This window comes from Dasypus novemcinctus, chromosome 29, assembly GCF_030445035.2.
Source record: "Dasypus novemcinctus isolate mDasNov1 chromosome 29, mDasNov1.1.hap2, whole genome shotgun sequence".
NCBI lineage: Eukaryota > Metazoa > Chordata > Mammalia > Cingulata > Dasypodidae > Dasypus > Dasypus novemcinctus.
In genome coordinates, this window is record NC_080701.1 from 21695961 (window position 1) to 21723859 (window position 27899).

Here is a 27899-nt window from a genome sequence, read left to right on the forward strand (position 1 = left end):
TTAAAATTTTCCCTGTTTATGACCCCTTCTTCTATTTCTGTCTTTAATCAAGTCATTTTGGGGACTTTAACAAAATTAGATTTTACTTTGATCTCTCTGAATGTCTTTACAACTATGTTGAAGATATTTTTGGCATATTTATTTAGGAAAATATAGTTGGTGCATATTTTAATATCTAAGGGGAAGTCTTTTTTTTTTTTGAGACCATTAAACGTTTTCTATTTAAATATACTTTAAATTTCTGTAGTACTTTGTTTATAAATTTTCATCTATATTCTTTCATTTAAGTCTCATAGTGACTTATTATCATATTTAAGTGAGCAAACTGAGGTTAAAAGAAATGATAACATACAGCAATTGAAGCGATAATAATGTTAAAATTACATTTATTGAGTGCTTAGTAATATGGCACTGTGTTGGTTGGCCTAATGGTTGATTTATTGATTGATTGATTGAATAAATATTCTAATTATCAAACCACCTCTATCAGATGGCAGTGATATTTCCATTTAAATGAAAGTGACATTTACTGAATAGTCACTGTGTGCCAGGCAGTGTTCTAAGTATTTTGTACTTATTAAATAGTTTAGATTTCAGAACAATCCTAAGTATGTTGTAAACTAAGGCAGAGGTTAAATAATTTGTTCAAAGTCCCACAAGCAAATAGGAAAGATAATTGTTTCCAAACTCTGGTCCTCTGGCTTCACACTCCACACTTTAAACCACTAACCTATACTGCTTTCCATTTTATAGTAACCACTCAGATTAAGTAACCTTCCTAAAGTGGTGCTACTGAGTAGCTGACTTGAGCTTTAATTTTAGGAATGTCTGATTCTAAAACCCTGTGTTTGTTTTTTGTTGTTGTTGTTTTGTTTGTTTTGCTTTTTCCTCGTATAATGCTATTTCCTCTTAGACATGTTAAGAGCTAAGACTTGAATTCAGGTTTTTTGATTCTTTTCTGTTTTTTTTTTTTTCCTATTTTGTTTCTGAAAAATTGTGTATGTGGAACTTTTAGAGGATTGCTGCATTTAGAGAACACAAGTTATGGGATTGAACCCCTGCAAAACAGTTCTCATTTTGAGCACATCTTTTATCGCATGGATGATGTCCACCAAGAGCCTCTGAAATGTGGGGTTTCCAACAATGATATAGAGAAGGAAATCACAAAGGATGAAGAGGACGAGCTTCCCAGCATGACTCAGCTACTTCGAGTGAGGAAATAGTATAATTCTTTATGGTTTATATTACACTTTCAGAAAATCGTGTACCTAACTCATTAAGCTAACTTTTTTTTTCTTTGCCAACCATGTGCCATGTATTGTAATGGTTAAAGGAACTACAAAGATGATCAATATGCAGTTCAACCTTATTACAGTCTAGGTGGGCTATAGCTTTTTTGCTTTTAGAAACTAGAGCTTAAATCTTAATAATGCATATTTCTTTTAGTGTTCTAAAGTTATAGGCCATTATGTCCATTACCCTGCCTTTCAGAGAGCAGTCGAACTTTTTTAAAATTTTTTACTTTTTATTTTTCAATTTAATTGTGGCAAAGTGTATATAATCTAAAATTTGCCATTTTAATAATTTTTAAGCATATAGTTAAATGGCAATAAATGCATTCACAATGCTATGCAACCATCATCCTTACATATTTCCAAAACTTTTTCATCACCTTAAACAGAAACTCTGTACTACCCATTAAGTAAAACTCTTCACTCCCTCTTTCCCCCCATCCCTGGTAGCCTCTTTCTGCCTCTGTGAATTTGCCTCTTCTGGATATTTCAAATATGTGGAACCATACAATATTTGTCATTTTGTGTTTGGCTCATTTCATTTAGTATAATGTTTTCAAAGTTCATCCATGTCATAGCATGTATCAGAACTTGATATCTTTTTTATGGCTGAATATTATTTCATTGTATGCATATAGCACATTTTGTTTACCATTCATTTGTTGATGGACACTTGGTTGTTTGGATTTCTTCGACTTAAATGTTTCTAGGACTATATCAACCTCAGCTATAGGGAATATTTCTTTTTATTGGAAGAGACATGTGCTTAGGGATACCTTTGATTTTACCATAACCAGTATATTTTTAATTAACTCATATTAGTTTATGGCATTGTTTTCATTGTCTCTTCTACCAACCATCCATTCTTTTGACTATGAAACTTTAAACATTGGAAAAATTTTAAACTTTAGCTTATTCTATTTTATATGAATTTCTGTAAAATCACAAAACTAGTCATTTTTAAAAGTGACAACCACATCCTCACTTCTGCTCTACGTAATTGGTGGATATTCTTTCTTCTTTGTAATATTGTGATAGGTTTCCCATTAAAATGTGTGTATTTGTATATATATGTATATAGTTTTGATTTTAGAAAACCAGTAATTCATCTGTTTTGGAAACTTGAATAATCCATTTTGTCTTTAACTGGAATTTTTCTCAGATCAGCATAAATGTGAGATATAATTTTTCTTAATTTTTAATTTATTTTTTACTTTATTAATTTAGGAACTGTTAAGTAAGATTATTTTGTGATGTTCTTAACAGGTATGAAACAAATGACCAGAGATTAGGGTAAAATCATTACATATATAAAACTTACAGCTTTATAACTTGGTTGCTTTCATATTTGTGTTTTGACAGAGAAAAAGAGCTGTCTTGCCACAGACCCGCTATTTGGAGCTGTTCATTGTCGTAGACAAGGAAAGGGTAGGATTGGTGAACGTTTTTTCTCTTTTTCATGAAAAGCAGATAAGTGAGCATCCCATGGAGAAAATATAAAATGTATTTATATTGATTTTTCTTAAATGATAATTTTACAACCAAAATTGCTCTTTTCCTTTAAACCTACTTTGTGTATTCATAATACCACCAGAAGCTGAATGTAGCAAATCTTACTAACTTTATTCTTTACTACTGCTTTTTTTCCTGCTGCTCTTTCTGGCAACTTGCTTATGCTGAACTTCTTAAGTGATACTGTATTGCTCATCACTTAGAGCCTTGAGGACTTTTCAAGTGACTTTAATGGACCATTCTAAGAGATCGAAAACTCTCAGGTCTTTGCATGCATTAGGAGGGAATATGGAAAGGAAACCATAAAAAAGAGTGTGAATATTTATTTTTTTAAATTTAAATGGACAAGGATAACACAGGGCAGTTTCCTTATTCAAATTTATGAATTGTGCTTTACTGACTAAGAGATGTAATAAGTATCTCTAGCTCAGCATTTGCAGGATTACTGGTTTTAGGTATAACTGCTGTATAATTTAAAATATAGATGATTTCAAATTTTTTGTCTGACATCTGCTATCAAACTTGTTTGTGTAAAAACCTTGTCTATATAAACGTAATATTGTTGACAGTTCCTTTCTTTTTTTTTTTTAATATACTTAAAAAAATTCTTTTTTAAAAAGATACTTAGATTACATAAAAAATGTAGGGGTTCCCATATGCCCCACTCTCTACCCCTCCCACACTTTTCCACATTAACAACATCCTTCATTAGTGTGGTATATTTGTTAAAATTGATGAATACATGCCTTTCTTGTAAGCTGCAGCAGATGGTTTTAAGGATTTTTATGGTTAGGAAAAGTAACCTTATTGTGTGTTGGAAAAGAAACAAGCTATTTTTAGTATGGCACAGAAATTATTTAGATTTCATTATATTTTTTGAAAGGAAGAGATTTTATTTTATTTCTTTCAAGAAAACAATTTTCAACATGCTAACATCTGATATAAAATGATATTGATACTCAAATCGTCTCTGAATAAATCTCCTTTCTGTTGGTATTGCTTTAAGTCAGCTTCCCTGGATTTCTTTCTATTCTTTTTGTTTTCAGAGTAGATATGCTATGGTACTTTTTGTTCTTTTTCTTTCTATTTTTTTGGTTCAAATTTTTTTTTTAAATTAGTAGATCACAGGGAAAGTTGGGGCTTTTAATTTTGCAGATTGGTGTTGGCTTTTAATATGATATTATTATTAAAAGAAAATAAAACAAAAACTCAAACATTTGAGAGGGACATTCCCCAGACAAGGCAGGCATTAAATTAACATTTAGTGTTGACTTCCTTAATTTCTTTTTTCTTGTCCCCCCAATCGTAATGTAACACTTTTGAGATGAACTTGTGATTCTGGGAATTCCTCAAGAAAAACATCTTCAGGCACCTTTATATCCTGTATTCATGATGTTATTACAGGTTCAGTAGCCTCAAGTGGTAAGTGGAAAAGACTAGGGAATACAAGCAAGTGTAAACTCTGTGCCCTCAAATAATGGGTAGAATGGTTGTGTGTAGAGTGTTTTGGACAAGTCACAAAAATTGTGTTTTAAAATATTTTTTATTACTTTCTGGATAGATTTGCTATATACAGATACAAATTGCTTAAAATAAAAATGGTTCCATTTCAAACAAACCCTGTCAAATGTATTCAATTTTATTTTAAGATTTCCTATCTGATAAAATCTGATATATTCGAATATTAATCCCTTTATCATAGAGCAAAATCATAAACTTCCTAAAAATTTCTTTTGGTTAGTTGGCAAGTTGGTCATATTAAAGTAATGTTAAAACAGATATTTGGATTTAGCCAGGTCTAATAAAAAATAATCATATCATTTATTTGCCCTAATATACTTTTATATAATTCTGTCTCTCTAGTCATATATAATGTCTCACCTAGTGATCATTGGTTAATCTCTCATTATTATTATAGCCCAGGATTTAGAAATGGCTTATTGATAATGTTGTTAGCCTAAAAAGGTTAAAGGGCCAGGAAACCCTTTAGATTCTTTTTGATTCCTTTGGCTATGAATTGGCTTGATTTAAATTCTGCCTTTGTGAAATGCTTGAAAGTAATTTTGCATAGACATTGCTAAAAAGAACATTAAGAATAAAACTTGGTTCAAAGTTAGTAATTTGGAGAAATGTTAACACCTCAGTGCTTTTTCTTTGTTAATTCATTTCAGACTTGTGCTTGTTTTCTTTTTATTCTGTTAATCCCTAGCATGTGTCTTTTGCATTTATTAATTTGAAGTGCTTGCAAATAACTAAATGCTTCAGTGGAAATATTTGGATTCTTCTCTTCTTTGTAGCAGATTACAAAAATTTTATTCTTAAATTACTTTGGTGATTATTTTCCTTGCTTTTCAGTATGACATGATGGGGAGCAATCAGACTGCAGTGAGGGAAGAGATGATTCGTTTAGCAAACTATTTGGATAGTGTAAGTTGTATTTTCTGTCAACTAGGATTATTCTGTCCTATCCCTTTACAGTCAGTTTGAGCTCTGTTTATCCCATTGCCCAAGTGACTCAGCCTTCCTTTCACTTATGTTAGAAAGGAAAGTTTAAGGAGATTTTGTATTACCATGTACTTTCTTTTCAGAGTAGATATGCTATGGTACTTTGGAATCTATGAAAAGATGTTTGAATTTTTATTGATAGAATCTTATTTTTAATAAGGCTGTCTCCTACTTTGAAACTTTGATATGACCATATTAACTGTGTGTGTACATAATTACGATTGAGATCTTGAAGATCATCCAGTGATAGTGAAGAATTATAGATATTCCTAAAAAATTTCATCTATAAAGAGTTTCTTAATATGAACATTAAGTCTAATAAGAAAAATGATAATGAGGATGATGGTAGCATTCTCTATTGAATGCTTATAATTTGCTAGAAACTGAGCAAAGTGATTTACATTTATTAACTCATTTCCTCTTCATGGTATCCCTATGAAATGAATATAATAGTTTCACAATATTTTATCTGAAACCCTTGAGGTATGTGTGAGTAGAATTTTACCTAAGAGTTTAAAAAGGTAATATGGTTCGTATACTGTGTATTAGGTAACACCTCCATTGGGATGTGGGTCAGCAGCTTTTAATCAGACCCATTGATATTTCTGCAGTGAAGTATATGAGTATTTATATTAAGTGGGATAAATATGAACTACAAATAACCTTGCATCAGTTCATAGCAAGTTTCAGAACCAAATTTACCAAAAATTTTCAATTTTCAGAGTTTGTCAGATTTTGGAATGGAAGATAAAAAGGACTTTGAACCTCTGTTATTATCTTCATTTTACAGATGAGGAAACAGACTCATCGAGGTTAGAGTCTCATTATGTTGAAAGAAAGTTGTTGGTGGGGGAGACCTGTTTTTAATTTAAGTAGTTGTGTTATATGATCATGTGGTTAAAATATTTTTTTCATATTCTTTATTTTATAAACTTTTATTTCTCTTTTCTTTCCAGATGTATATTATGTTAAATATTCGCATTGTGCTAGTTGGACTGGAGATTTGGACAAATGGAAACCTAATCAGCATAAATGGAGGTGCTGGTGATGTACTGGGGAACTTTGTACAGTGGCGGGAAAAATTTCTTATAACACGTCGGAGACATGACAGCGCACAACTAGTTCTGTAAGTGACATTTTAAAAAGTACTGTTAACGAAATGGTCAGAATAAAAATTTATGCTCATTTTCTTTTATTAGAATTATATTTTCTTAAGTTTTTGGGGACATTTTTTTAAGTGAAGAAAACCCAGTTTGATGCTGTAGGGCAAGCTGGGACCATATCATAATAAGACTCCTCTGCTGTGTTGGGAGTCCCTGTCCCCTTTATCCAGTGTTTCTCTTTTTTGGTTTACTCCTTCATTTTGGCAGAGTGTATTCTCTCATTGCTTATTGAAAAAATAAATATAGAAAGAAAAATTCTTGGCTTCTTGCATGTATGAATATTTGTTCAATCTACTTTCACCTTGTTTGATTTGGATGGGTATAAAATTCTAGACAGGAGATCTTTTTCCTACAGAATTTTGGGGGCATTGCTGTGTTGTCTTTGGACCTCCAGTATTACCATTGAGAAACCTGAAGCCATTCTGATTCCTCACCCTTTGTATGTGGCCCGTTGTTTTTCTTTTCTCTGGAAACTTCTAGAATATTCTGTCGGTTCCTAGGCTTTTGAATTTTTCTATTGGTATGCTTTGGCATAGAATCTTTTATCATTCATTGTGCTATGTTTTTAGTGAATAATTTTTATCTGGAAACTTGTGTCATATAGTCCTTCAATTTTAGGACTTTTTCTTGTATTATTTTGTAGGTAATTTTCTCCACTTTTTAAAAAAATTTCTATTCATCTTTTTGCTATTGAGTTGTATTTTGTTTATTTTTATTTTTTATTTTTATTTATTTCTCTACCCTTCCCCGCCACCCCCCACTTGTCTGCTTTCTGTGTCCATTCGCTGTGTGTTCTTCTGTGTCCCCTTGTGTCAGTGGCACACAGAATCTGTGTCTTGTTTTGCTGTGTCATCTTGCTGCATCAGCTCTCTGTGTGTTGGGTGCCACTCCTGGGCAGACTGCACTTTTTTTGCGCTGGGCAACTCTCCTTATGGGGCGCACTTCTTGCGCATGGGGCTCCTCTACGCAGGGGACACCCCTGTGTGGCATGGCACTCCTTGCGCGCATTAACACTGCACGTGGGACAGCTCACCACATGGGTCAGGAGGCCCTGGGTTTGAACCCTGGACCTCACATGTGGTAGGTGGACATCCTATCCGTTGGGCCAAATGTGCTTCCCATCTCCACTTTTATTCTTCATTTCTTTTAAAAGATTTATTTCTGCCCCCTCTATCTCCTTCCATTGTCTGCTCTCTGTGTCTATTCGCTGTGTATTCTTCTATGTCTACTTGTATTCTCAAGGCAGCTCCGGGAACCGATCCTGGGACCTTCCTGAGTGGAAAAGAGGCGATCATTCTCTTGTACCACCTCAGCTCCCTGATCTGCTGCGTCTTCTTATTATCTCTCCTCTGTGTCTCTTTTTGTTGCATCATCTTGTTGCGCCAGCACTCCTGCGCGGGACAGCACTCCTGTGTGGGGAAGCACTCCTGTGTGGGGCAGTACTCTGCATGGGCCAGCGCTCTGCGTGGGCCAACTCACCACACGAGCCAGCTTGCCTTCACCAGGAGGCCCTGGGTATCAAACCCTGTACCTCCTGTACTGTAGGTGGGGGCCCAATTGTTTGAGCCATGTCCGCTTCCCTTCTGGGTTTTCTTTTATTAAGCTATTGAGCTTCTTTACCAGTACTCTAATGTTATTATTTTTCTTCTCCTTTCTTTCTGCACTTTGTTCTACTTTCAGGTATATTTCCTTATGTTTATTTGTTAAAAAGTTTAAATTCAGTTTTTAATTTATTTCATTTATTTTTAATATTTAAGAGCTCTTTTTGTCCCTTTTAATATTTTATAGAATCAAGGCCTTCATGGATATAATATTTTTTTCTAAACTCTTTGAGATTATTGCTGATGTATTTTAAAACTTTCTTCTCTCTATATAGCATTTTTCATTGAACTATAATAAAACTTTAAAAATATATAAAATTACTTAATACAAATGAACTCCAGAAATCTTGCAGCAAAATCCCACTTAAAAATTGATTTTAAAATTTTGTGCTTTTCAAAATTTTTCTGAGTTCGATGGGTGATTTTTTGCTGAAAATATTCTAATTTATGTAATTTATGTAATTTATGTTGTTTTGGCTTCCCTTAATCTTAGTGGCACCTAAAATTCACAAATATTTCTGAGGAGGCATTTTCCTTCATTTAATTTTCTGTTGTAGTTAATTTAGATTAATTTAAAGCAAAGAAAATGCACATAACACAAACACATAGGCTTGATCCTGACCTTTTAATTAATTTATAGCAAAATTACACATGCAAACTTCTTCATACCATTGAGAATGTGTTTTAGTTCACAAAAAACCAAAAGAGCAGGCATTGAGCACACTAAATTTAGCACGTTATGTTTTGCAAACTACACTTACTAGGCTGTTTTTCCCCCTCCATATTTTTAGTATCCATCTGTCATGTTAGAGGCTTTTCCCAGATGTCTGATTGTTAGTTTATTTGTAGTTAAGAATGGAGTACTAAAAAACCTTTTAAAAGCTTTGAGTACTTGAATGGGTTTGGGGATTATGAGCTTCACTAAAGGGTGATGTGGTTGGAATATTTCATTGGGAATCTACTTTTCTCATTGTATTAATTCTCTTCTATTCGGCTGCTCAGATTCACCAGAGAAGGATTTATTCGTTCATTTAAAAGATATTTATTGAGTAGTTTCTATGTATCAGGCACTGGTGTATGACACTGAAAAAAAAAAAAAGACAAAAATTTCCTGCACTCAAGGGGTCTATATTATGGTACAGGAGATTGGTTGTATATCAGCTAAATAAGTATATATACATAGTATGTTAAGTAATGAGAAGTGATAAGAAGGAAAATAAAGCAGGGAGGGGATATGTAAAAGTACTAGAGGAGTTAAAAATTAACAAATGATGGGAAGTAGGTTTGGCTCAACTGATAGAGTGTCTGCCTACCACACAGGAGGTCCAGGATTCAAACCCAGGTACTCCTGGCCCGTGTGGTGAGCTTGCCCATGCATAGTGCTGATGCGTGCAAGGAGTGCTGGGCCTTGCAGGGGTGTCCCCCATGTAGAGGAACCCGACATGCAGGGGTGCCCCCCTCAAGGAGAGCTGCCCTGCATGAAAAAAGTGCAGCTTGCCCAGGAGTGGCGCCACACATACAGAGAGCTGATGGAGCAAGATGACGCAACAAAAAGAGACACAGATTCCCAGTGCCGCTGACAAGAATACAAGCAGACATAGAAGAACACACAGCAAATGGACAGAGAGAGCAGATGGGGGGAAGGGGGCAGAGAGAAATAAAACAAAAAATCTTAAAAAAAAAAAAAAAGGATTAGCAAATGAGAGGATCCAAACTGGCATTGGAGCAGCTCAGGCAGGGTGTAGCGCTATTGCAAGTAGGGGAGAATGTATAGAAGTAGTCTGAGGGAGCTATGTTGGTGACTGCTGCAGGCCAGGAAAGTGCTTCATGCATCCTCCAGGAGGGACTGGCGACAGATGCAGAGACCGAAGGGGAAAACTGGCAGAGATGAAAGGGGGGAACCGTGAGTTGATTCTCCCATGGCTGGGAACGCTGCCCATTCTGCCCCCGCCCCCCGCGTCCCCCACCCCAGGTGCATGCCTCTGTAAAACCTGTGGCTGAAGAGCCAATGGGAAAGGGAAAGGACAGATTCCTCCCTGGGTAGAGGGAGGGTGCAGTGGAGTGCTGACTGTGGTTTCTTTTTGGCAAATCATCGTAATTCATGAACTCAGAAAAGGTAGTGGAAATTGAAGGAGTCACCTCCGAGGAAGGGTTTGCCTAGGAGTGCCATTTGATCCCAGCCGGGAAAGTGAGGGAAGAAGGACTGGTCTCTCCTGCTTCATTCCCAGGCATGGTAGACCTGGTCAGGCCCCATTAATGGCTTCTTGCCACAGTTTTGACTGCTTAAATAGGACAATATTAAAGTTTTAGAAAAAATTAAACTAAAAATCAAAGAAGAAATGTGAAATAAAACCACTATGCAAGAGAAAAAAATTGATCAACAGAGCAAAATCAACATAAGCAGATGCCTAGGGATCAACAAAAGATAACAATCTACACTAAGAAGAATCTAGATGAGACTCAGGATTTAAGAACTAATAAATGATGTTCAAACAAACCTCCTTAAGCAATTTAAGGAGAAGAAGGAAAATATGACTAAAGATATAAAGGATATTAAGATGATAATGTGTGAGCATAAAGAACAATTTGAAAGCCTGCAAAAAAAGTAACAGAGCTTATGGGAATGAAAGGCACAATGGATGAGATTTAAAATACATTAGAGGCATATAACAGCAGATTTGAAATGTTAAAAGAATGAATACGTGAATTTGAAGATAGAACATTTGAAATTGAAAAAATAGGAGAAGAGACAGAGAAAAGAGTGTAGAAAATTGAACAGGGAATTGAATGACAACATGAAGTACACAAACATTCGTGTAATAGATGTCCCAGAAGGAGAAGGGAATGAAAAAGGGGTAGAAAGAATATTTGAGGAAATACTGACTGAAAACTTTCCAACCTTTATGAAAGAAATGATTATCAGTAGTCAAGAACAACAACAAAATCCTAATAGACCTATTCTAAGACATTTACTATTCAGATTGTCAGAGGCCAAAGATAAAAAGGATTTAGAGTGGAAAGAGAAAAGCAATGTATTACTTACAAGGGAGACTTAATAAGGCTAAGTGCTGATCTCTCTTCAGAAACCATGGAGGCGAGAAGGCAGTTGTAAAATGTATTTAAGGTACTTAAAGAGAAAAACTGCCAGCCAAGAATTCTGTATTTGGAAAAACTATCCTTCAGAATGAAGGTTTATTTAGTCTTTACAGATGAACAAAACCTGAAAGAGTTTGTTCCTAAGAGACCAAGTCTCCAAGAAATATTAAAGGGTGTGTTATAGCCGGATAGCAAAAGAAAGGAGAGTGAGTCCTGGAAAGAGTGTAGAAATGAAGAACATGCATTAGAGAAACTGAAAGGGGTAAAAGACAGATGATAGTAAGATATGACAACTCAAAGCTAAGGGATAAAATGGACCAAGTAAGTAACACCTTCATAGCAGTAGCACTGAATGTTAGTGGATTGAATTCTCCAATTAAAACACATTGATTGGGGAGTGGATATGGCTCAAGGGGTTGAGCACCCACCTCCCACATGGTAAGTCCTGGGTTCTGTTCCCAGTGCCTCCTAAAGAAAAAACAAACAGATAAAGAGCAAAAAACGACAAGCTAACAATGAGTACAAACAATGAGCAAAAACAACAACAAAAAATGAGCAAAAATAGCGAGCAAAGAGATGAAGGAGCCATCTCAGGTAGGCAATCTGTTTTATCAGATATTAGCTTTGCTACAACTGCTCTTTTCCAGTTGTTATTAGTGTGGAATATCTTTTTCTAAACTTTCACTTTCACCCTGATAGCCCTCGATGCTTATATTAAAAAAGAAAGAGCTAAAATAAAGACCTAATTGCACACTTGGAGGGATTAGGAAAGAACAGCAAACCAATTCCAAAGCAAGCAGAAAGAAAGAATTAATAAAGATTACAGTACAAATAAATGGAGGGGATAAAAAACAATAGAGAAGATCAACACAAGCAATAGTTGGTTCTTTGAGATCAATAAATTCGATAAACTGTTAACTAGATTAACAAAAGAAAAAGGAAGAAGATGCAAATAAATAAAATTAGAAATGAGAAAGGTGACTTTACCACTGACCCAGAAGAAATAAAAGAGATCATAAGAGGATACTATGAACAACTGTATGCCAATAAACTAGGCAACGTAGAGAAGATGGACAAATTTCTAGTAACACATGAACAAAGTACACTGACCCTAGAAGAAGTAAATGACCTCAACAAACCAATCCATAAAGAAATTGAAACGGTGATCAAAAACCTCTCCAAAATGAAAAGTCCAGGACCAAATGGCTTCACAGGTGAATTCTACCAGTCTTTTAAATAAGATCTAATGCAAATCTTGCTCAAGCTCTTCCAAAAAATTGAACAGGAAGGAACTCTGCCAAACTCATTCTGTGAAACTAACATCACAATACCAAAGCCAAATAAAGATATCACAAAAAAAGAAAATTACAGACCAATTTCTTTAATGAATATGGAGGCAAAAATCCTCAACAAAATACTTGCTAACCGAATCTAAAAATACATAAAAAAAAATTATACATCATGATCCTTATACCAGGATGCAAGCGTGGTTCAACATAAAATCAGTCAGTGTAATGCACCACATTAATAAATTGAAGAAGAAAAATCACTTGATCATTTCAGTTGATGTAAAAAAAGCATTTGACAGGACATTCTTTCTTGATAAAAACACTCTGAAAGATACGAATAGAAGGAAACTTTCTCAGTATGATAAAGTGCATGTATTAGTTAGCCAATGGGGTGCTGATACAAAATACCAGAAATCAGTTGACTTTTCTAAAAGGTATTTATTTGGGGTAGAAGCTTATAGTCACAAGGCCACGAAACACTAAGTTACCTCCCTCATCAAAGTCTGTTGCCACGTGTTGGAGCAAGATGGCTGCTGATACCTGCAAGGGTTCAGGCTTCCTCTTAAGGCTCCATATGGTCCCAACTTCTTCCAGTATCAGTTGTAGGCTGGGATAAGTCTCGTCTCTCTACCAGCGCACGTTTCTCTCTGGGCTCAGCTGCTCTGTTATCTTCACGAGGTCAGCTGTAGACTTATCAGGCTCTCTCTCTTTCTGGGGCCTCTGCGGTATCTATGGAACTGTCTCAGCCCCTCTGTGTCCTTCTCCTGTGTGTTTACTTACCAGGACTGCAGCATCAAGACTCCAACCAACTCTTCTGCTGTGTTGTTTTCTCTGTGAGTCTGTGCCCCCATCCCCACCCACCAAGGGACCGGGGACTCAATGTCCTACCTACATGGCCCAATCAAAACCTTAATCATTATTTAAGCAAGTAAAATGAAACCTCTGAATCCAGTACAGTCTAATATGACCAGATGAACAGACTAGTTCACAAACATAATCCAGTATCTATTTTTGGAATTCATAAACATTCTCAAACTGCCATAGTACATATCTGAAAAACCCACAGCTAACATTGTACTTAATGGTAAAAGACTGCAAGCTTTCCCTCTGAGACCAGGAGCAAGACAAGGATGCCCACTCTCCCCACTGTTACTCAATATTGTGCTAGAAGTTGTAGAAAGCAGTTAGGCAAGACAAAGACTTAAAAGGCACCCAAATAGGAGCAGAAGAAGTAAAACTTGCATTATTCACTGATGATATGATCATATACTTAGGAAACCTCCTAAAATCCACAACATAACTGTTAAAACTTACGATTTCGGCAATGTGCTCAGATATAGGATTAATACACAGAAATCAATGGCACTTCCATACACTAATGATGAGCAATCTGAGAAGGAAGTCTGAAAAAAGATTTATGTTTACGATAGTGACTAAAAGAATCAAATATTTAGGAATAAATTTAACCAAAGACATGAAAGACTTGCATTCAGGAAACTATGAAACATTGCTAAAAGAAACCAGTGATGATCTAAATAAATATAAGGATATTCCATGTTCATGGATTGGAAGACCAAATATCATTAAGATGTCAGTTTTACCCAAAGTGATCTACAGATTTAATGCAGTCCTGTTAACAATTCCAATATCCTTCTTTGTAGAATTGGAAAAACCAATAATCAGATTTATCTGGAAGTTACGGTAAGGACCCCTGAATAGCCAAAAATATCTTAAAAAAGAAGAGTGAAATTAGAGGACTCTCACTTCCAGACTTTAAAGCATATTATCTAGCTACAGTGGTAAAAACAATGTGGTACTGGCATAAAGATAGACAGATTGACCACTGGAATGATAGAGCTCAGACCCTCACATCTTGGTTAAGTGATTGTTTTGTTTTTGTTATTTTTGTTTTTTAAATGCACTTTGTAAAGTTTTATTAAGATATATTCATACAATACGATATATAATATATCCAAAGTATAGGAGAATGGCTTTCACTATAATCACAGTGTTGTACATTCATCACCACAAAAATTTTTAGAATCTTATTACTCCATAAAGAAAAATTCCACAGCCCTTAGCAGTTACCTTTCAATCCCTCTGTCCTTCCCCAACTCTACATAACCGCTAATCTAATTCCATCTTTATTAATTGGTTTATATTTACATTTTATATAAATGGAATCATACAACATGTATATACTTTGTGTCTGATTTCTTTCACTTAGCATAATGTTTTTCCCCCTTATAGTTACATCTTGTAACATTAACATACATTTGTTGAGTTTCAAAGAAAAAAGTCATATATAATTATTCATATTTCACATGAGGTTTTAATATGCTATACAGTCCCATTTTACTTCTTCAACATATTTTTAAAAAGTTGTATAAGTTGATTTTTATTTACATTTTATATAAATGAAGTCATACAATATGTAGTACTTTGTGTCTGGTTTCTTTCAGTTAGCATAATTTTTTCCTGATATTAAGATCTTATAACATTAACATACATAACATCATGTTGGGCTTTTACTATTTCTGTTCATTTCCAATGATTAACAAACATCCTTTCTACCAATTCTGCACAAGATAACCCTCAATTTTCTGTTCTCTAGCCTCAATCTATTTTCTAGTGACCCCCATGTTTAAGTTATTAACTCCATGGGATTGCACAATGTATTTATTTCATAGTAGCACAATCATACGGTATACATCCTATTGTGTCTGGCTTGCCTCATTCAACATAATGTCCTCCATTTTGTCCTATGTTTTATGGCTTCATTTCTTCTTATAGCTGTGTAATAGTCCATTGTGTATATACACTATCCATTCAAAGGTTGATGTACACCTGGGTTGTACTTTTGGAAATCATGAGTAATGCTGCTGTGAACATTGGTGTGCAGATGTCTGTTCGTATCACTGCACTCAGGTCTTCTGGGTATAAAACCAATAGTGGTATTGCAGGGTCCAAACAGTCCTCCACAGTAAATAAACCTTCCTATCTCTCTACAACCTCTCCAACACTTATAGTTTTCTCTTTTTAATAGTGGCTTTTCTAATAGGTGTGAAATGATATCACATTGTAGCTTTGATTTGCATTTCCCTAATTGCAGGTGATATTTCCCTACATTTTCTTCTAATAGTTTTTTTTTTAAGATTTATTTTTTATTTATTTCTCCCCCCGCCCCGCCCCCCCCACCCCCCTTGTCTGTTCTCTGTGTCCATTCACTATGTGTTTTTCTGTGTCTGCTTGTATTCTTTGTCAGTGGCACTGGGAATCTGTGTCTCTTGTTGCATCCTCTCTCCGTGTGTGCGGTGCCACTCCTGGGCAGGCTGCACTTTTTTCACATTGGGCGACTCTTCTTACGGGGCACACTCTTTGTGTGTGGGGCACCCCTATGCGGGGGACACCCCTGTGTGGCATGGCATTCTTTGTGTGCCCCAGCACTGCATGTGGGCCAGCTTCACCACACAGGTCAGGAGGTCCTGGGTTTGAACCCTGGACCTCCCATGTGGTAGGTGGATGCCCTATCAGTTGAACCAAATCCGCTTCCCTTCTAGTAGTTTTACAATACAGGTCCTCTTTAATTCTTTTTGTTATGGATATCCAGTTCTTCCAGCACCATTTGTTGAAGGGACTATTTTGTGCTGTTAACATGGTCTTGGTAGGTTTGTCAATAAACAGTTGGACATAGAGGTGAGGATTTATTTCTGGACTCTCAATTCTATTGCACTGATCATGTGACTGTCTTTATGCCAATATCATGCTATTTTGACCACTGCAGCTTTATAGTATGTTTCATGGTCAGGCAGTGAAATTCTTCCCATATCACTCTTCATTTTTAGAACACTTTGGGCTATTCAGGTACACTTTCCCTTCTAAATAAATTTGGTAATTGCTTTTTCTATTTCAGTAAAGTAGGCTGTTGGAATTTTGCTTCGTATTGCATTGAATCTCTTAATCAGTTTGTTAGGATTGACAGCTTCAAGATATTTAGTCTTCCAATCCATGTCTATGAAATGTCCTTCATTTTGTTTAGGTTTTCATTGCTTTTAGCATTGTTTAGTAGTTTTCTGCATATAGGTCCTATACTTCTTTGGTTAAACTGATTCCTAGGTATTTGAGTCTTTCTGTTGCTATTGTAATCTTTTCCATTTTTTCCCTGATTTCCTTCTCAAGATTGTTCAATACTGGTGTACAGAAACGTTGCTGATTTTTGCGTGTTGTTCTTGTATCCTGCCACTTTGCTCAGCTTGTTTATTAGCTCAAAGTAGCTTTGTCTTAGACATGTCAGAATTTTATAAATATAGGATCATGTTATCTGCAAATAGAATTTTACTTTCTTTTTTCCTATTTGGGTGCCTTTTCTTTTTTTCCCTTGTCTGATTGCTTTAGCTAGAACTTTTGGCACAGTGTTGAGTAACAGTAGTGACAGTGGGCATCCTTGTCTTGTTCCCAATCTTAGAGGGGGAGCTTTCAATCTTTCCACATTGAGTATGGTGTTGGCTGTGGGTTTTTCAAATATGCCCTTTATCATATTGAGGAATTTTCTTTTTACTCCTATCTTGTGAAGTGTTTTTTAAAAAAATTTATTTTTTATTTTGAAAGAAGCTTTAGAATACATAAATGTTACATAGAAAATATAGGGGGATTCCCATTTACCCCACTTCCTCCCCCTCTCACACTTTTCCCCATTAACACCATCTTTCATTATTGTGGTTCATATATTTGTTACAATTGATGAACACATATTGAAGCATTGCTAATAATCATGGACTGTAGTTTACATTATACTTTACACTTTGCACTGCACAATTTTATAGGTTTTGACAATATGTTTAATGGCCTGTATCTGTCATTGCAATGTCATGCTGGGCAATTCCCGTGTCCCCAAAATGCCCCATGTCACACCTATTCTTCCCTCTCCCTTCCCTCATACGTCTGGTGGTCACTGCCTTTATATTAATGTTACAAGTTCTTCCATTGCTAGAATAATAAGTATACTTTATTTAGTCCATAGTTGCATTCCCCCCTTATGTTTGTTCATTCTTCAATCTTGAGAATTTTGGGATGGTGATACCTACTCAGTTTCTGATTGAGGGGGCTTAGATCCCATGGGGCAGATGGACAGAACTACCTTGCTTGCCGTTTGTAGATACTCTTTTTTTTGGGGGGGGGCGGGGATGGGCATTGTCCATCATCATCCTTTTGTTAGTTGTTCTGATCGAATTCAATGAACTGGAAAGTAAGTGTTGCAACTCTGCTGAGATTCAGGGCTCAGCCTGCATATGAGCAGACCAAAGATTTAAGTATAGGACAGAAGAGCCATGTGTAGGGAAATGATAAATTAGTCTAACTTTGTTACATCTGGGAACATATATTCCAAGGAAGGCCCACTGATAGGGTGCCAAATTCCTGAGACTGTCTGCCCTGCAGAGCATTTTTATCAAGAAAGGATGCTGGATTTTGTCCAATACCTTTTCTGCATTGATCAAAATTATCATGTGTTTTTTTCCCCTACAATTTGTTAATGTGGTGTATTATGTTCATTGATTTTCTTATGTTGAACCACCCTTGCATAGCAGGAATAAATTCCAGTTGGTTATAGGGTATATCTTTAGATACGCTGTTGTATTTTGTTTGCAGGTATCTTGTTGAGAATTTTTGCATCTATGTTCGTTAGATTGGTTGGCCGTTTTTGTTTCTTGTAGTATCTTTTTTGGTTTTGGTATTAGGGTGATGTTGACTTCATAAAATATGTTGGGTAATTTTCTCTCCTCTTCAATTTTTTGAAAGAGTTTAACTCACCTGCTGTAAATTCTTCTCAAAATGCTTGGTCTAATTCTTCTGTGAGGCCATCTTGTCCTTGACTTTGCTTTGTTGGGAGATTTTTGATTACTGATTCAGTCTCTTTAAATGTGATTGGAGAAGAAAGAGGGAAAATTGAAGAACTAAATGCACATTTGAAGGAATTAGAAAAACAACAACAAAGTAACCCAACAGGAAGAAGGAAGGAAATAACAAAGATAAGAGCAGAACTAAATGAAATAGAAAATAAGAAAGCACTTGAAAAGATAAACAAGACCAAGAGTTGGTTTTTTGAGAAGATCAACAAAATTGACAAACCTTAAGGAGACTAACAAAGGAAAAAAGAGAGAAGATGCAAATACACAAAATAAGAAATGAGAAAGGCAGTTATCACCACTGACCCCACAGAAATAAAGACTATCATAAGAGGATACTTTGAAAAACTATATTCCAACAAAAATGACAATTTAGAGGAAATGGACAAATTCCTAGAAACACATAAGCAGCCCATATTGACAAAAGAAGAAATTGATGATCTTAACAAACCAATCACAAGCAGAGAGATAGAATCAGTTATTAAAAATCTCCCAACTAAGAAGAACCCAGGGCCATACGGCTTCACAGGTGAATTTTACAAACCATTCCGGAAAGAACTAACACCAATCCTGCTGAAACTATTCCAAAAAATCGAAAAAGAAAGAACATTGCCGAACTCCTTCTATGATGCCAGCATTACCCTAGTACCAAAGCCAAACAAAGACACCACAAGAAAGGAAAATTACAGACCATTTTCTCTAATGAACCTAGACGCAAAAATACTTAACAAAATACTTGCTAATTGTATTCAACAACACATTAAATGAATTATACACCACGACCAAGTGGGATTCATCCCAGGTATGCAAGGATGGTTCAACATAAGAAAATCAATCAACGTAATACACCATATAAAAAGATTGAAGGAAAAAAATCACGATTTTATCTATAGATGCAGAAAAGGCATTTGACAAAATACAGCACCCTTTCTTGATAAAAACACTCCAAAAGATTGGAATACAAGGAAATTTTTTGAACATGATAAAGAGTATATACGAAAAACCTAAAGCCAACATTGTTTACAATGGAGAAATCCTAGAATCCTTCCCTCTAAACTCAGGAACAAGACAAGGATGCGCACTGTCTCCGCTCCTATTTAACATTGTCTTAGAAGTACTTGCACGAGCACTGAGGCAAGAACCAGAAATAAAAGGCATTCAGATTGGAAAGGAAGAAGTCAAAATTTCATTATTTGCAGATGACATGATCCTATACATAGAAAACCCTAGAGATCTACAACAAAGCTTCTAGAACTCATAAATGAGTTTAGTAAAGTCGCAGGATATAAGATCAATGCGCAAAAATCAGTAGCATTTCTGTACACCAATAATGAGCAAGATCAGGAGGAAATCAAGAAACAAATACCATTCACAATAGTAAATAAAAAAATCAAATACTTAGGAATAAATTTAACTAAAGAGGTAAAAAACTTATACACCGAGAACTATACAAGACTGTTCAAGGAAATCAAAGAAGACCTAAATAAATGGAAGAATATTCCTCGTTCATGGATAGGAAGACTGAATATTATTAAGATGTCTGTCCTACCAAAACTGATCTACACATTCAGTGCAATCCCAATAAAAATCAACACAGCCTTCTTTAAGGAACTAGAAAAACTTTGGAAAAGAAAGAGACCCCGAATAGCCAAAGACATACTGAAAAAGAAAAACGAAATTGGAGGAATCACACTACCTGACTTCAAAACATACTACAAAGCTACGGTGGTGAAAACAGCATGGTATTGGCATAAGGAGAGACACACAGACCAATGGAATCGAATTGAAAGCTCTGATACAGAACCTCACATATATAGCCACATAATATTCGATAAAGCCACCAAACCCTCTCAACTGGGAGAGAGTGGCCTATTCAACAAATGGTGTCTGGAGAACTGGATAGCCATATGTAGCAGAATGAAAGAGGATTACCATCTCACACCTTATACAAAGATCAACTCAAGATGGATCAAAGACCTAAATATAAGAGCCAAGACCATAAAAACCTTAGAAAGCAGTGTAGGGAAACATCTACAGGACCTTGTAATAGGAAATGGATTCATGAATATCACACCAAAAGCACGAGCAGCAAAAGAACTAATAGATAAATGGGACTTCCTCAAAATTAAAGCCTTCTGCACCTCAAAGGAGTTTGTCAAGAAAGTAAAAAGGGAACCCACACAGTGGGAGAAAATATTTGGCAACCATATATCTGATAAGAAACTTATAACTTGCATATATAAAGAACTCCTATTTCTTGAAAATAAAAAGATAAACAACCCATTTTAAAAATGGGAAAAAATTTAAGCAGACACTTCTCCAAAGAAGAAATACAAATGGCTAAAAAGCACATGAAAAAATGCTCCAAATCTCTAGCTATCAGGGAAATGCAAATCAAAACTACAATGAGATACCATCTTACACCCATAAGATTGGCAGCTATGAAAAAAACAGAAGAATACAAATGCTGGAGAGGATGTGAAGAAAGGGGAACACTCATCCACTGCTGGTGGGAATGCAGAAGGATCCAACCATTCTGGAGGACAGTATGGCGATTCCTCAAAAAACTAGCCATAGATGTGCCATATGACCCAGCAATACCACTGCTCGGTATATACCCAGCAGAACTGAAAACAAGGACACAAACCGATATATGTACACCAATGTTCATGGCAGCATTGTTCACTATTGCCAAAAGTTGGAATCAACCCAAATGCCCATCAACAGATGAATGGATCAATAAAATGTGGTATATACACACAATGGAATACTACTCGGCTGTAAGAACAAATACACTACAAACACATGTGATAACATGGATGAATCTTGAGAACCTTATGTTGAGTGAAGCAACCCAGGCATTGAAGGACAAATACTACATGACCTCAATGATATGAAATAAGCAAGCTGCCTCAGAGAGCAAGAGACTGAACGATAGGCTTACAGGAAATCGGGGGGTGGCGGAAGGATGTGAGCCGACGTCTGCAGGGGTGGAATTTCTGACGAGCTGGTGGTAAGTATGAACACAAAGAAGAGATAAAATGGGGGCAAGGGGTTGCCTTTGGGAGGGGCTTTGCGGGTTTGAGGGTGGCTGGGGATGGGCGGATGCGTAATATTGCCCAAAAGTGGGGGGAGGGAGGGGTAGCATACGAACATAGGAGAGTGTCAGGTGTTGGTGGAGAGTAAAATGCCGAGAAAATCATATCAAAATATAATTAACAGGGTTACCTGTTTAGAATGCTTGGAGGGGATGGTCCGATGCGGGACGGGCTCCTGGGGAATGTCTGAATGCTCATTTTGCCAGAGTGGGTGGCACCATTGGGTAGAGACCCAAGTAGTGAGAGTGGGGGTGGACCCACATCCTGGGGAGGGCTAATACCATCAAATAGAGGGAACTGTATCTCTCCAGAGAAAGGGTGGCTCCCAGGGCATTGAGGTAGTTGAGCAAGTTAGGCCCTGAACACTATTCCAACTATCTCTGGACGTGGCTCCTCGGGAAATGGAGGTTGGCTGTCACTGTGGGCACCAAGGTGGATGGGAAAATGGATGTTAAATGTGTGGAACCAAGGTAAATGGGGGGTAAGAGAGGAGTTTTGTTTTGCGAGAGTACACAAGGATGGATATAAAACATGTAATATTACACCATAACATATAGGAGATGACAGACTGATAATGTAACCCATAATGTAAAACATAGGATAACTAAAAAATTAGAAAACTGTGTATCCTAAAGTATGCACCACAATGTAAGCACAGATGTCACCTTGTTTGAAAGCTATTGTCTCAGACTCTGTACATCACTTTAAGTAAATATGATGTGAATAGGGTGTAAGAGTATCTCTGTGGAAGGGAAAAGGTTTTGTGGTGGATGTGTGGGAGTGCTGTATATTATATATATGAATTGCTGTGGTCTAGGGCTCTTGTTAAGAGAAGTTCAATAATTAGGGGGAAAAAAAAAAAAAAGAAAAAGATAGGATGTAGAATTTTTTCCAAGTCAACACGTATTCTATATCTAACCTTTAAACCCATCGCTATATGCCATTTTGCTAGTAAGGGATCCTGACATTATATTGGGCTTCAATTTTCAGGAAGTTCTGGATCACAGAGTGGTTCAACAATGGCAATGGAGGAATACTGGTATAGGATGCTATTGACAGGTGATATATGGCTGACAGGGAGCTATACAGGACATATGTCCAGGGTGCATGGTAATGTTTGGATATACTCACAGTGGCAACAATTAAAAACTACAGCTGGGGGGGTACTGGGTTCCTGGCCGGTGGTGCTCTGTCGTGGTCCCTAGGGGAGCAGCGATAGTCTCCCAGGTGCAGTGGCAAGGACCGGGAAGGAATGAGGGTCCAACAGTGGGCCCCTGACGCTAATGACTATGCTTGTGAGCTGATATGCCGGAAAAAAGAACAAGGCCTAGAGCAGCATTGTGCCTGGGAATTTCCTCCTGACAGCCTTCATGTTACTCAAATGTGGCCAGTCTCAAAGCCAAACTCAGCATGTAAATGCAATGCCTTCCCCCCAGCGTGGGACATGACATCCGGGGATGAGCCTCCCTGGCACCGAGGGATCACTATCAGCTACCAACTGATAATGCAACTGGAAAATGACCTTGAATGGAAGGTTCAATGCGGATCAGCAGAATATCCCTGTCTACATAAAATAACATGACTTTAAAATGCTGTTTGACCTAATGTAAGGGGGAAATGGAAAGGAGAAATGAGTTTATATGGCTACTAGTCTCTAAAAAAGAGTCTGGAGGCTGTCAGAAGGATTGCCCTTATGCACAACTGAGCAGAGTCTAAGAGACAGATAAAGTAGATACAACCACCAGGTATTGGTTCCTTTGAGGGCTAAAGAGACCCATGGGTGCTATGGTCATGGCACATGGGGTTAACTGCCATGTCAGATGGCCCTTCTTTGGAGCTGGTGTTTATGCGTGATGAATCTGGACTCAGATGGGATCTCTCTTCATAAGACTTTCATGCTACTGTGCTGGAGTTGTAGTTGGTGTTGGGGTTTAAGATATATTTAGGGGATCTGAATCTCTGGACTGACAATGTGATAGCCAGGCCCTGAGCCTCAACAGACTCCAGCACCTACAATCTGATTTATTGGACTCACCTCACTCAGCTAAGGTGGAGTTGAAGAAGGACAACCACCACACCATGGAGCCTAGAGTGCCTACAACTGAAAGCGGGAGGATTGCATCCAGTATCCATGTGGAATCTGAGCCTCCTCTTGACATAGAGGTACAATGGACACAACCAATCCAATGTCCACAGAGAAAAGGTGGCATTGGAGTGGGAAAAGTGGACATGGTGGCTAATGGGTATGGGGAATGGCAGGAAGAGACGAGATGTGGAGGCGTCTTTGGGACTTGGAGCTGCCCTGGATGGTGCTTCAGGGGCAATCACCGGACATTGTAAATCCTCCCAGGGCCCACTGGATGGAATGGGGGAGAGTATGGGCCATGATGTGGACCATTGATCATGAGGTGCAGAGGTGCCCAGAGATGTACTTACCAAATGCAATGGATGTGTCATGATGATGGGAATGAGTGTTGCTGGGGGGGGAGTAGTGGGGTGGGGGTGGTGGGGTTGAATGGGTCCTCATATATATATTTTTTAATGTAATATTTTTATAAAATCAATTAAAAAAAATGTGATTGGTTTGTTGAGTTCTTTTATTTCTTGTAGCGTTAATGTAGGTTGTTTGCGTGTTTCTAGGAATTTGTTCATTTCTTCTAGATTGTCTAGTTTGTTGGGATATAGTTTCTCAAAGTATTCTCTTATTGTCCTTTCATTTCTGTAGGGTCAGGTTATAACTTGGCCCCTTTCATTCCTGATTTTATTTATTTGCATCTCCTCTTTTTTTCTTCGTTAGTCTAGCTAAGCGTTTATCAATTTTATTAACCTTCTCAAAGAACCAGGTTTTGTTTTTTTAAATTTTCTATCTCTATTTTTTTCTCAATTCCATTTATTTCTGCTGTAGTCTTTATTCTTTCTTTCTGTTTGCTTTGGGAGTGGTTTGCTGTTCTAGTTCTTGTTTCTTCAGTTGTTCAATTAGATCTTTGATTTTTAGCTCTTCTTTTTAAGTGTACCCAAGACCTTGTATGTGGGAAGCTGGTGCTCAACTACTGAGCCACCTTGGTTTCCCTGAATTGGTTTTTTTGTTTGTTTCTTGTTTGTTTTTTTGCTTTTAGGAGGCACTAGGACCCGAACCTGGGACCCCCCCCATGTGGGAAGAGGTGCTCAAACGCTTGAGCCACATCCACTCCTTCCCATAAGTTTTGATTAGTTATATTCTCATTTTCATTTATCTCAGTATTTTACTAATTTCACTTGTAACTTCTGATACACTGTATGTTTAGGAGTGTGTTGTTTATCCTGCACACATTTGTGGATTTTCCCATTGCCTTTCTGTTATTGATTTCCAGTTTCATTCCATTATTATCAGAGAAGGTGTTTTGTATAATTTCAGTCTTTTTATATTTATTGAGACCTACCTTGTGACCTAACGTGATCTGTCCTGAAGGAAGATCTATGAGCACTTGAGAAGAATGTATAACCTGCTGATTTGGGATGTATCTTCTCTATATGTTTGTTAGGTCTATCCCATTTAGCATATTGTTCAAGTTCTTTGTTTCCTTGTTGATCTTCTGTCTAGTTTTCTAACTAATGATGTGAGTGTTGTGTTGAAGTCTCCAGCTATTATTGTAGAGATGTCTATTTCTCCCTTCAATTTTGCCACTTTGCCTCAAGTATTTTGGGCACCCTGGTTAGTTGCATAGATATTTAAGACTGTTATTTCTTCTTGGTCGATTGTCCCTTTTATTAATGTATAATGGTATTCTCTATCCCTTATAACTGTTTTGCATTGAAAGTCTGTTTTGTCCAATAGTAGTATAGCTATCCCTGCTCTTTTTTTGTTTACTGTTTGTATGGAGTACCTTTTTCCAACCTTTCACTTTCAGCTGGTTGGTAACCCTGGGTCTAATGTGAGGTATGGCTGGCTGGCTCCTGTTTTTCTATCCGTTCTGTCAGCCTGTATCTTTTGATTGGGATTTTAATTCTTTCACAAGAGATATTACTGTAAATGCATTGTTTACTTTAACCATTTTAATCTTTGGTTTTTATATGCCATATCTTATTTTGTTTTCCTTTTTACTCTTTTGGTTATCTTTTCTGCTATTCTTGCCTTCTGTACTCTTTGCTAAGCCTTTCTCTCCTGCTTTATCTTTCGGGCTGTAAGGCTCCCTTTAATACTTCCTGCACAAGTAGATTTTTTTTTTTTTTTTGAGGTACCAGGGCTGGTTATTGAACCCGGACCTCAAATGTGGGAAGCTGGCACTCATTGACTCTCCCAGGTAGATTCTTTTTTACAAACTCTTTTAGTTTCTGTTTATTTATGAATATTTTAAACTCACCTTCATATTTGAAGGACAATTTTGTTGGATAAAGAATTCTTAGCTGACAGTTTTTCTTTGAGTATCCTCATTATGTCATACCACTCTCTTTTTTGTTTTTTACTTTTTGTTTTTTTTTAAATTATTTTTTTAAATTCATTTTTTAAAATATTACATTAAAAAAATATGAGGTCCCCATGTACCCCCCCACCCCCCTCACCCCAATACTCCCTCCATAGCAACATTCTACTCCATCATCATGACATATTCATTGCATTTGGTGAATACGTCTCTGAGCATCGCTGTACCTCATGGTCAATGGTCCACATCATAGCCCACACTCTCCCACGTTCCATCCGGTGGGCCATGGGAGGATCTACAATATCCGGTAATTGTCCCTGTAGCACCACCCAGGACAACTCCAAGTCCCGAAAACGCCTCCACATCTCATCTCTTCCTCCCATTCCCCACACCCAGCAGCCACCATGGCCAGTTTTTCCACACCAATGCCACAGTTTCTTCGATTACTAACCACAATAGTTCATGAATAGAGTATCAGTAAGTCCACTCTAATCCTTACTCTATTCCTCCATCCTGTGGACCTTGGATTGGATGTGTCCATTCCACATCTATGTCAAGAGGGGGCTTAGATTCCACATGGATGCTGGATGCAATCCTCCTGCTTTCAGTTGTAGGCACTCTTGGCTCCATGGTGTGGTGGTTGACATTCTTCAACTCCATGTTAGCTGAGTGGGGTAAGTCCAATAAACCAGAGTGTAGGAGCTAAAGTCTGTTAAGGCTCAGGGCCTGGCTGTCATATGGTCAGTCCAGAGATTCAGATCCCCTAGATATATCTTAAACCCCAGCACCAACTACAATTCTGGTAAAGTAACAGGAAAGGCTTGTGAAAAGAGATCACATCTGAGTCCAGCTCCATCACACAGAAACACAAACTCCAAAGAGGGGCCAACTGACATGGCAGTGAACTCCATCTGCCATGACCATAGAACCTGTGGGTCTCTGTAGCCCTCAGAAGAACCAATACCTGGGGTTGTATCTACTTTATCTGTCTCTGAGACTCTGCTGAGGTGTGCATAAGGGCAACCCCTCTGATAACCTCCAGGCTCTTTTTTAGAGACTCATAGCAATATGAACTCATTTGTCCTTTCCGTTTTCCATAGCCATATGAACTCATTTGTCCTTTCCATTTCCCCCTTGATTTAGGTCAAAAAGCATTTTTAACTCCTGTTATTATATGTAGACAGGGATATTCTGCTGGTCCGAGTTGAGCCACCACTCTCTTCTCACCTCCGGTTTCTGAAGAGAAATCCACACTAAGTCTTACTTGGCTTTCCTTGTATGTGATGATTTGCTTCTCCCCTGCTGCTCTCAGTATTTTCTCTTTATTTTTAGTGTTTGATATTCTGAATAGTATGTGTCTTGGAGTAGATCTGTTTGGATTTATTCTGGTTGGGGTACGCTTTGCTTTTTGGATGCATATATTCATTTCTTTCATGAGTTGGGAAATTTTCAGCCATTATTTCCTCAGCTACTCTGTCTGCCCCTTTTCCCTTCTCTTCTCCTTCTGGAACTCCCACGATAGTTATGTTGTTGCACTTTGTGTTATCCTTCAACTCCCTGAGCCAGCTCAATTTTTTCCATTTTTTTCTCTCTCAGTTCCTCTCTGTCTTCAATTTTAGCTGTTCTGTTTTCTATATCCCTTATTCTTTTTTCTGTCATTTTGTTGATAGAAGAGTCTGCTCTTGTATGCCTGTAATATGTTTTTTAAACTCTTTTTAATTTTTATTACTGCACTATTTCCCCTCCCCCTGAGATGGCTCCCTTGTCTCCCTGCTTGTTGTCTCTTCTTGTGTCCTCTTGTTGCATTAGCTCATCTTTAGAAGGCACTGGAACTGAACCCGGGGCCTCCTGCTTAGGAGGCAGGCGCCGAACTGCTTGACCCACATCCCCTGTCCCCATTGAATTGGTTTTTTGTTTTGTTTTATTTTGTTTTGTTTTTTTAGGAGATACCAGGGATCCAATCTGGGAGTTTGTATGTAGGAAGCAGGCTCTCAACCACTTGAACTACATCTGCTCCTCTATAATGTGTGTTTTTTTCCT

At 37.2% G+C, this 27899-nt stretch overlaps 1 protein-coding gene across 1 annotated transcript in view; it reads left to right on the top strand.

The window, feature by feature from the left end:
• The window catches only part of ADAM9 (ADAM metallopeptidase domain 9), a 187539-nt gene that overhangs the window by 42625 nt on the left and 117015 nt on the right, over positions 1–27899 (top strand). The window contains exons 6-9 of the mRNA XM_004446430.4: positions 1016–1211; positions 2655–2720; positions 5160–5231; positions 6266–6435. Of these exons, the coding sequence (XP_004446487.1) occupies positions 1016–1211; positions 2655–2720; positions 5160–5231; positions 6266–6435 (504 nt within the window). The remainder of the gene's footprint in view (positions 1–1015; positions 1212–2654; positions 2721–5159; positions 5232–6265; positions 6436–27899) is intronic.